The sequence below is a fragment of the Lycium barbarum genome, chromosome 11 (assembly GCF_019175385.1).
Source record: "Lycium barbarum isolate Lr01 chromosome 11, ASM1917538v2, whole genome shotgun sequence".
Taxonomy (NCBI): Eukaryota; Viridiplantae; Streptophyta; class Magnoliopsida; order Solanales; family Solanaceae; genus Lycium; species Lycium barbarum.
Genome location: NC_083347.1, coordinates 123,218,967 through 123,230,058, shown reverse-complemented (window position 1 = coordinate 123,230,058; position 11,092 = coordinate 123,218,967). Strand labels below are relative to the sequence as shown.

Sequence of the window (11,092 nt, the reverse complement as noted above, 5' to 3'; positions counted from 1 at the left end):
GTTGTTCTCTCCTTGAAAAATACTTTCTCCGTCTAAATTATGTGGTATCATCTGGATTACGAGAGTCAACCATATTAACTTCGATAGTTAATTGGACATGAAATCCTTAAAATAAAATTAAAATAGTGAAAATTACATAAAAAGTATAATAAGTCACAACAACCGAAAATTCAAAATATTTAAAAAGGCTTTTGACAAAATTGGGTCACAAAAAAATCCATTTGACTCTCGAACTCCGAGCGGTCACATAAATTGAGACGAAGTAAGTAACAACTCTTTTGGAGAGACCAACAATGATTGTGGTGTAGTGGTTGGTACTACTCCATCCTTAACCAAGGTCTCAAGTTCGAGCCCCTTTGGGTACGGAGCCACCATTGTTAGGGAGTGTTTTGCCCCCCAGTGTGGGACTACCTGGCACGAATCCGAATTAGTCGGGCCCCAATACGAATACCGAACACAGGATGAGAAACAAAAAAAAAAAATCTTTTGGAGAGAGACTAAAACACTACTAGAAAATAGGCCTATGACAACAGTTTAAAATTCGTTGCAGTAGATATAAAAACCGTTGCCATAGGTCTATCACAACGGTTTATGGACCCGTTACATCTGATCGCGTTGCAATAGGTCTATTGCAACGGATTTTAGCAACAGTTCAAAACCGTTGCAATAGAACCCCTGTGGCAACAGTTCTGAAACCGTTGCAGTAGGCTTTTCTATGGCAACAGTTATTTAGTCAAATGGAACGGTACAAAACTGTTGCAATACCATTTTATGCAACACTTTTTAAGTTCTATAGCAACAGTTGAATTACATAATTGCAACGGTTGATAGAAGCTATCGAAACAGTTTGTGTTAGCTATTGTAACAGGTCTTAGAAACTACGACAACTGTTTATGGAGAGGATATTACAATAATTTGTTGAGACTTTTACATAAAAGTAAACTGTATTACATTGTCTAACAATTCAAAAGCATGCATAATTAGCTCTCAAAGTAATGAGAAAATTTCCCTAAAGAAGATTCCAAAAATATTCAAATACACTAATGTTACAGGAACAATCGCATAACTCTAAGCAGGGTCTTCACCGCTTTTATCCACTCTTTTTTCATTCGATCCACCTGTAAAAGATGAAAATAAATGATTTAGCAAAGCATTTAGAAAGGAGTACAATATCATGTATATCCTAAATAGTGCCTTGAAACTTTAGTTGGTAATATAAAGAACAGATCACCAAGATGTGCTGAATTAGGGAATAAATACCTCCATTAGTGTTAACATCTTTTTCTCACTGATCTTATCGTATTTCTACTTCATGATACTAGCTTTCACTCCCTGTCATTGAATGATGAGCAAGTAGAAACTGTTACAAGTCAGAAAACAAGAAAACCCCCGGAATTTATAATAACAAGAATTGAACAGCGGCTGAAATGTCATTAAACAACTATCAGAGCCTAAATTTAATACTTAGCTCATTTGGAAGAATATTAGTGAATATCATTAAGCTTTTTAAGAATCCAATATTATCTTGTACAACAATATCATCTTAACTATTTGGAAATGCAAAAGAATTTCCATCCTGTATATTTTCTACAACTTAAAAGGATTCTTGGTACAATTTCACATTTGAAGATTATTCCACAACCGAATCTCAACAATATATTTTTCTGAACCTGAAATCAGAATTCAGACCCAACTACTAATGATCCCAAACTAATATGGAGGAAAATAGCTACTGGAAAACTCATTGGAGGTTAGGAATCCCGGATTTGTTAGAATAGTACGGATAAGGATATTTATTCACTATTCATAACAGTCCAATGACACAATTTAATTTCTATTTAACAGTATGGATAAAAAACATTCAGATAATCCAATTACTAATTGGTTTCTTTTCCTACCTACTAATAACTTGCTAATTAAAATAGATGCTACTTAGAAAGGAAATAGCAAAGTATCCAAAGAAGCAATTAGACAACACCATTAATTAGAATATCAAACAAGAAGGGGTCAGCAAGTGCGAGGTTCGGAAAAGTAGAGGATAATAGTACTTTAGAGTCACGCCACTTCCCTACTCTTTATTTCTTTTGAAGAGTTAGAAGTGAGACTTACTTCAACCTTGGAGAGTCATATATATTTTCGATTCATAGTGTTGTTGAGTGTTCTATATCTAGACAGATTCCTGAAAATTGAATTAACAAAGAAAAAATATAGACTGAGAATAGATTTATCATGTCTAGTGTAGCATACAGGTCATTAAAACACATACTTGTGAAATAAAAGAACTTTTCAGAACAATCTGTATTCCCATATAATACAGGTGATTAAAACATATAATGTGAAATAACAAAGCAGAATCATAAATTTTACCAAAAGAGATGGAATAATATGTCATTGGATATGAAATTTACAACTGAGAAATTTTTGTTTTCCTAAGGCTCTAAGTGATTGTTAGTAATTACTACCGTGTCATTTTTTATCACTAGAGCATAACCATAAGCTCTACAGGAGAAGCGTACAAAATATACCAACATACCTTTGTAGCAGCCGAAGATAAATAGATATTAAGAAGAAGAGAAGAAAGTTGTGTAGAAGTTGATAAAATCTTCACAAAATGAAGGACCACGAGCTAGATGCAATGATCGACCTTGGTTTTTTTTGTTGCAATTGGAGGCTACTTAATAAAGTCTGCAAGGATGTAGTATGGTCTTCTTAAAATGTTCATGTGTGTATCCTAGGTCATTTGAATCATGGAAACATCAGGTTCTATGTTTAAATGTAATAGCTCCTCATGGAGCATAAATGTATATTAGAGCAAGTATCAACAAAGTAATCTCATTAAAACAATGTTTAGGTGGAGTACGAGGACAAAGAAAGATGTGAAAAGAAGACATGGAAGCAAAGACCATAATTTTCTTGGTGAAAATTGGTGGATTTTGACGTCACATTTTTTTTATCTTTCAGGCATTTGTAAAAATGTACTTATATATATAATAACAAAATTAAACTACACTTTAACAATAACCTTTATCATTTCTTTCACCACTACTTATATACTAACAAAGCAAAGATAAAGAAACTTTTTTGGAAGGGCAAAGGGTCAAATTTACCCTCCAAGTATGATTTATAGTTTAAATTTGTCCTCCGTCAAAGTATGGGATCAAATTTGCCCTCTCCATTAGGATACTTGATATATTTGCCCTTTTATGGATGGAAGCCCACATCACAAAAAAAAAAAAAAAAAAAAACCACGTTGGATCCACATCAGATCCACGTAGGCAACTCATACCCAACCCAATAAACCCAACTTTTGATTCTTGTCATATAAGCTAATAGGGTCTTTTTGGGTAAGGAAAAAAGTTACTGTATTTGGTGTTTATGCCTGAATAAATGCACAAAAATGTGTCTTTTACATATATTTAGATCACATTTATAACACAATAATACATCAAAATCATATCACACAAATAAACAGAGAAAGAAGTAGAGATGAACAAACCGTTGGGAGGACAGAAAATCCTTACAAACTCAGCCCAGATCTACGAATTTTGTAGGGAATTTCTTGATGCGAGCGGCGTGAGGTTTAGGGTTTCTGAGGCAACTGATAAAACTGAGCGGAGTGACATCGTTGATGATAGAGAGGGGGAGAGAAGGGAGAGGACGAACGAGATGAGAAGGTGTATAAGAGATATAGGGATGGGGCTTGAACTTGAGCAGATAATAAATGAAAAAAGAAAAGGCATGGGAAAAGAAAAAGAAAACAAAAATTGAAAAAACCAACCGTTGCAATAGAGAATTTTAGGCAACAGTTTGAAAAACAATCGTTGTAATAAATAGTCTATTACACAAAAACATATGGTATATTATATTGTATAACAAACGTACATGAAAATATACCTAAAAAGTATATGGTTTATTCAAATTGACAAATTTAACTGAAAATATGATAACAAAATATCTGTGGATATAATAGTACAAATTAGTATATCTAAGTCTTGGTCACTACCCAGTGTAATCCCACAATAGTGGGGTCTGGGGAGGGTAAGATGTACGCAGCCTTACCCCTACCTGGGTAGGGAGGCTGTTTCCGATTGACCCTCGGCAACCCTCCTCCTTTATCCGGGCTTGGGACCGGCAATGTGAGCGAGCTCACACAGGCAGAGTTAAATTAGTATATCTAAGTATGTATATTATATACCTAATATATTACTCTACGTGCCAACCAATTGTACTCTATAATAACATATATGATAACAATATAGGATATACAGATAGAATAATATATATAACAGATACTACAATAATATACTTGTTCATGAATTAGCTTTATTTATTTTTTTGGGTTAAAATTCATGAATTAGCTTGCGAGTAGATTGTGCTGGAGATTTTTTAAGTAAGCATTTATTGTGTTTTTATATGCATTTAATTATGTTATCACTAATATAGGAAATCTCCTTATTTTTAGATTTTTATTTATAGCAATAATCTCCTTGTTTTTAGCTTTAAGTCGCACAATTTGTAATAACTAAATTAGTTGTAGATTATATAATTAACTCTTATATATCTTGTATTTATAAAAGTTCCCCATAAAAAAAAACCCACCAAAAAGCTAGCAGATTTGTGGCTCTTTCACTCTCCAAAGATAAGTCTATTATAGATATATTCCAAAAATTGAAAACTTGTCGAGGATAGTTATAGTAGTGTACGTGAATTTCGTTTGCTAAATATGATATCATTCAACTTATTTATAAATTTCTTCACTTCTTTAATTATAAACACCGCTTACTAAAAGTTATGCGTGCGCCACTGATCATAAGGTCACATATGCCACGTACACATCAAGCATTTTATAAGTAAAATCCTATGTCCACCATCTAGTAGGCCTTTGCAAAAAAAAATAAAAAATCAATTTCATATATTTAGAAACAATTTAATTTTAAATAAAGCAAACAGATATATGAAAAAATCAACGTGAAAAAAGAAAAAGAAAAAAAAACACAACAACATTTAATGACATAATCAAACTCAACCTCCAAAACCCATTTGAGGCAATTCAGCACCTTATGTCTCTCCAGACATAGTTTCTTGGGACGCTTCCTCAAGGGATTTTCCATTTGCCTCTGGCACACAGAATGTACAAATCATTCCAAGAGCATTGATGCACCCAAGAACAATGAGAGAGTTCTTTATGCCAATACCAGCGGGGTATCCTGCATCGGTTTTCGTTGGATCTTTATTTTGTGCAGCGTACAGGAATCCGTATACCCCCACTATAGCTCCAGCTTTACCTGCAGCTGCAGAAATCCCATGACAAGTTGATCGAAGCCTGGCAGGGAAAATCTCAGCTGGGACCACAAATGTGGTTGCGTTAGGCCCAAAGTTCGCGAAAAAGAACGTGAGGGAGTACATGACCACGAACCCGATATGGTTCTCCTTCAATGTCCAATGATGGTAGGGAAGGGCGATGGCAAACATGAAGACAGTCATAAAGAAGAATCCGATCAATTGGATTGCGAACCTTCCAATTATATCAATGAACGCCACGGTGAACCAGTACCCTGGCACTGTACTACATAGCGCAATCAAGGTTTGTGCTCTTGATATTTTGTAAACTTCCTGAACAGCATTCATTGTTGCGGCCGGAGGGATCCATCCAATTGCTGAGAACACATCTTTTTGGAATAGATTTTGGCTGTAGAAAGCAATGTCCAACAAAAACCATGTAGAACAGGTTCCAAATAGGTGCATCCCGTGGCGACGAACGAATTCCATAGAAAATAGACCAAATTTATTTGTTTCGTCCCTAGACATTTGTTCGATTTTTGCATCCTCAGGATCAATTTCAACTTGTAGTACCCTGCCCATGTCCTGTGCGGCCTTTTTTGCATCTTTCGCCACGAGAGCCGTGTAACGGGCTGTTTCGGGCATCTTCATACGCCAGTAGTAAGTGAGGCCGGCTGGTAATGCCCCGAACATGAGAATTATACGCCAAATGAAGTCAGATTGTGGCACGGTGGACAAAGCTGCATTTTCTGCGAAAGTCGGGGCCTTATAAGCATGATCGAATCCTGCTGATACGATAAGCGCAATTATCCCACTGAATAAAATTCCAAATCCTTGCATGGCGAAAACGGCAGCTATAAAGGCACCACGTGTCTTCTTGTTTGCATATTCAGACATAATGGTGGCGGATAAAGGGTAATCCCCACCAATGCCAAATCCAAGCCAAAACCTGAAGAAACATAGTGTGGCCATAACACCCTTAGGAGTGTTCCCGAAGGAGAGCCCTGAAGCAACGGAACACACAACCATGAGAACTAAGGTCATCCCATAGACCTTTTTTCGGCCCATTTTGTCACCGAGCCAGCCGAAGAAAAGTTGACCGGCGAGGGTGCCGACCAGGGCGACACCCGTGACCGATGATGAGACGGTCGGAGGGAGTGTTCCAGGCTTCAAGAGATCGGGTTTGGTGTAGTATAAACGCCCTAGTAATTTTGTGACAAGGGAAATGCTGAAGAGATCATAGGCATCAGTGAAAAATCCCATTCCAGCAATAACAATTGCTGTGAAATGGTAGAGTTGAGTCTTTGCCACATCAAGTGCATTAAGCACTTGTAGATTATTATTATCCTCACCAGCCATGCCTAAAATTTCTTCTTCAGAAAGATTGTACACTTTCTGGATTTTGGAGAGAATTGATGTGTTAAACTTTGAGAAAATTGCAACTATTTATAAGGTTTGTTAGACTAATACTATTTCAGAGACAAACAGAATAATCTCCGGAATATTGTGGGCATATACCTTTATAGCATGTCAAACTTACTAGTTTAAGTTAAGCATGATAATCATAATAATCTTTGTAATTGTTTACTAAGTACTCCCATTTAAGTATTAGCATTAGCATACTTGGTCTTTGAAGCTGTCTGTAATAAGCTGGCAAGTTGTTAATCTTGTGAATGCGCACCATCATCTTTATTTTAAATATTAATGTCTTCGTATAGATATTATATAACACAGTTCCCTCATCGTCCCATTTTATACATGTGATGGTGTTTGTGCGGACACGAAACTTCAAAAAAACTCGGGTTCAAGTCCTGAGAATGGGAAACTTCTTGGCAGAGAGCGCTTTACTCCTATAGTACTATCTGGATTGGTCGAATCAGTAAGTTTCAAATAACGGACGATTAAACCAGAAAATATATATTAAGTCAACCAAATAACCGATTTCCCCGTTTCTTTTTCTCCTCTAATCTGTTTGTGCTTATATATCATCCTCTCTGGCTGAAGTTTGCACCATGGCCTTGAGTTCATGATCAGCAACAAGGCATTCTTTACTTCTTTGATGCTAGGGAAAAACGACCTAGGTTTTTTTTTTTTTTTTTTTTTTTTTTAATGTTTGTTGGTAAAAGAATTTAAAAAATATTTTCTCTAGAAAAACAAGTTTAATTTTTTGAAAATGACTTCCAAGTTGAGAAAAAAAGAGTTATAGGGGGCAGAGTGACCTTGTATCCACGATCTACTGAAATTCAACCTTTGTCGCTCTAATTCGTCAAAACAAGAAAAAAGAAAAAGTTCTATTAGTGGCAATTCACATTAATTGTCTTCTTCTCAACATCCAACACACCCCACCTCAACCCTCACCCTCATATATAGCACCCACCCCACCACCCCCACACTCCTATCCTCCACCCCCACTTTCATAGTGCTTGTCTAAATTATGTAAAATACCTCTGGTATAATATATTTTGCTTACTTATCAAACGTCAGAAAACAAAACATTTTTTGTGAAAAAACATTTTCCTTCGTCCCAAAAGACACCCTTAACTATATTATCTTATCTCTAACTATCAATCTTTTTCTTGGAAAGTATTTTATTAATTTAATAATCAAAGTCAAAGGCTTGAAGCAATTTGGTAATTGACAATTTGTAAATATTTGCATTGCCGTGAGCAGTTAGCATTTGCATGTGGAGAGAGTGATAAATGCCGTTAAAAATATAATTATAATTAAATAAAAAGTGTATTTTCCCTAACGGATTATTAAGTTTAGAAAAAATGTTCCCACAACTTCAATCTTTTACTAAAGCAGACAGAGCTTGTGAGTTTAAATCTAACTACCATCCGTTATCAAACAAGAATTTTTTTTGTTTGACAGTGAAAAAGATACAAGTTCGCACGTGAACTTAATGCAATTCAGAATGTTAGTTACTAGTCTCGCACGTCCAGAACTGGACACATAAATATAGATTAATATAATATAAGTGACTAATATTTACATTTGGTTCTTGGAAACTAGAGAGTGGAATTTTTAAGTCTTCTTCCTATACCCAAAAAAAAAAAAAAATTGCACCTTCGGGTGTGGTTGAGTTGGTTTGAGGGGAGGGCTCCATAAGGAAGGTCGCGGGTTCGAACCCCCCCCCCCCCCCCCCCCCTAATGCCTTCTCAATCTAGCTCGTCGCACGGGATTTACCTAGTGCGATTTACATCTCCTGTGTGGTTTACGAGCGATTGCACAGGGGCGGGTTTACCCAGTGCTCACCTCAGAACACTCACCACAGAGTGCTCACCCGAAGGGCAGAGGCTGCGGATTTCCCTAGGGGTTCCAAAAAAAAAAATTGGTGGAGTACTATTTTAGAAAGCCATAAATCCTGACGTTGCCCACTGCTTTAATATTTTATAAAATGTTGTTGCAGTATCGCAAACACGCTATACAACAATAATATGTACAATAATTTAAGAGTAAGTATATTTTCAAATAAATACAAACTTATAACAAGTTGCTACGTATGCAAAAATTTTACAAATCATTTTTAAAATCTCAGGTAAACCAAATGGAATCTGTTAAAATCGAGACGGGGATGAGAATTTAGAGAGACAAGAATAATAGGAGAATTCTTTCTGCTTTGCATTCATCATAATGACCTCCTTATATACAAGTAAGGTCCTCCTTACCCAGGTCTAATAAGGAAACTCTATTCCAATAGAACTACAAATCATATATTATCATAATTACAAATTCACCATAAATAGATCAAACTTATTACAATTAGACTAGAATAGGATTCCCACTGACGTGGGATTCACCGACGTGACCAGACAAAGTGGTCAGGTCACACCGGTCTCAATAGAAACCTATATCGTGTATATGTGAAGGCATTTTATGTTAGATATTATTAATCAATCATAAATTGCAACCAGATGCTTGCAAGTTGACCATGAATCATTGAGATGTTTGGTTGTGGTATTGAAAAAATTAATCCCAACCGAAAATCCCGCATAAGATATATTATTTTGTTGGCTGCATAAGAAAAGGAGATAATAGTCAAATAACTAACGTGATGTTTGGTTGACGGTATTAAATCATATATACTCGTATTGAGTATGTGAAAATCTATATTATTAGAAAATCTATATTATTACATAATTTATGCGAGATAAAATGTGAAACACGAATATGTGTAGTATCAATATTTATTAAAATTTTAGTATTTTTAACATAGATATACATATATACTCCATGTTGGTTCGATTGAACACCTAGCAATGCACTTTACATTCACCTCTGAGTGTGACACAATTCCCTTTTGTCGTGTGTTCTAAAAAGAACGACATATTTTAAAATTTAGAAATAATTTAGCTTCAAATTCTTCATTTTATCTTTAATAATATGATTTTACAGCCGCATAAATATCAAGGTATACTTAAAACACAAGTTCCAAAAATCATTTTCTTTCCCAAACATTGCGCTCAAAATTACATAAAATAGAATGGAGTGAATACCTATTTATTTTAAGAAATCCAGAAAAGGAAATAATACTAAATTAGCTGATCCTTATATTTTTATACTAAAGGAAAATATTATATTTTGGTAAACAAAATAGTTAATGCTTTCCACTTATGCTCTGTGGGGCTATCTGAAGAACAACATGACATCTTCTTTTTCTTCCATATCTAAATAAAGGAAGATATCCATAGTCTTCTAATGTGCAAAATCTTTATATCTTGGGCAAAAGACATAGATTAGTTGCCCTGAAATCTCGAATTCACACTTATACTTTACGGGCGATCTATTACCCCTCCTTATTTAAAGCAAAACTAATGCTATCCAAAATACTGATGAGGCCAAAAAAAAAAATCAAAGAAATTGATTTTAACCCCCCCCCCCCCCCCCCCGGCCCCCTTCTCTTCTCCTCCATTTTTCTTTTCACGGTCAGTTGCAATCCCCCCACATTTCTTATTCATGTCACCCCCATTCTTCGTCATCTTCACCCACCTCCACTTATTTCTTTTTCTCTATTTTTCTCATCACATTTATCAATTTGTTCACTGCAACTTTTCAAAGTATGCTAAAAGAAGAAATGGGATGGAGAACGACAATGAAGCGAGTGACAAATGGTATAGGCACAAATGAAGAGAAATGGACAGGGAGCATTTTTGTTCTTGATTTTTCCATTCGTAGATAGGCACAAAACAGGAGAATTGGGGACGACATCTAGCTCGAGTTCACTTTCTCCACCTCTTTCGCTGCCCACCGCCAATACACCAAATAACCCCTGTTGTCCGTGGGGGTTCAAGAGTCTTTGTTTGGGTCTTCGTCAAGGCTTTGCTCGTTTTTCAGTCGAGGTTCACGCACCGCTTCATTGTCCGGCTGAATCTCAGCTGTCGTATTTCTTTGGTGTTACATGGTGGTTGACGGGTGGTTAGAGAAGAAAAAAGAAAGTGAAAACCGGGTAAATGAAGAAACAAAGAAAAATAGTGGAAAAAAAAAATTATTGCATTTCTTACCATGGCGCTGACGTGGTGCTGATGTGGCACGCGCATGGAACTCTTCCATAACTGAGACCGGTAATTTACCTCATAGGGTGGTATTAGTTCCATTTTAAATAAGGATAGGGGGGAAGGTCGCCCGTAAATTATAAGTGTGAACTCGACATTTCGGGACAACTTCAGGTGCAATCAATGTCTTTTGCCTATCATTTAGTATGAAAGGTGAACCAATTTAATAGGAATAAGGTACTAGTACCCCCCTGAACTTTAGCCAAAGTTGCTACGACACACTTTACTTTTGCGGGGTCCTAAACTAAATTTCTAAATAA

General features: G+C 35.8%; 1 protein-coding gene and 1 long non-coding RNA gene across 2 annotated transcripts; both read right to left on the bottom strand.

The window, feature by feature from the left end:
• Positions 1-892: 892 nt before the first annotated feature.
• LOC132618668 (uncharacterized) lies at positions 893-4,152 on the bottom strand. The gene is made up of 4 exons (XR_009574246.1): positions 3,497-4,152; positions 2,110-2,179; positions 1,261-1,332; positions 893-1,118 (listed from the first exon to the last, which is right to left on the bottom strand). It is a non-coding gene; the product is annotated as an uncharacterized LOC132618668 (long non-coding RNA).
• Positions 4,153-4,801: 649 nt separating this feature from the next.
• Positions 4,802-6,693, bottom strand: LOC132617512 (low affinity inorganic phosphate transporter 1-like). Its single transcript, XM_060332521.1, has one exon. It carries the CDS (start codon positions 6,637-6,639, stop codon positions 5,059-5,061), a length of 1,581 nt encoding a protein of 526 aa, XP_060188504.1. The 5' UTR covers positions 6,640-6,693; the 3' UTR covers positions 4,802-5,058.
• Between the last annotated feature and the right edge of the window lie 4,399 nt (positions 6,694-11,092).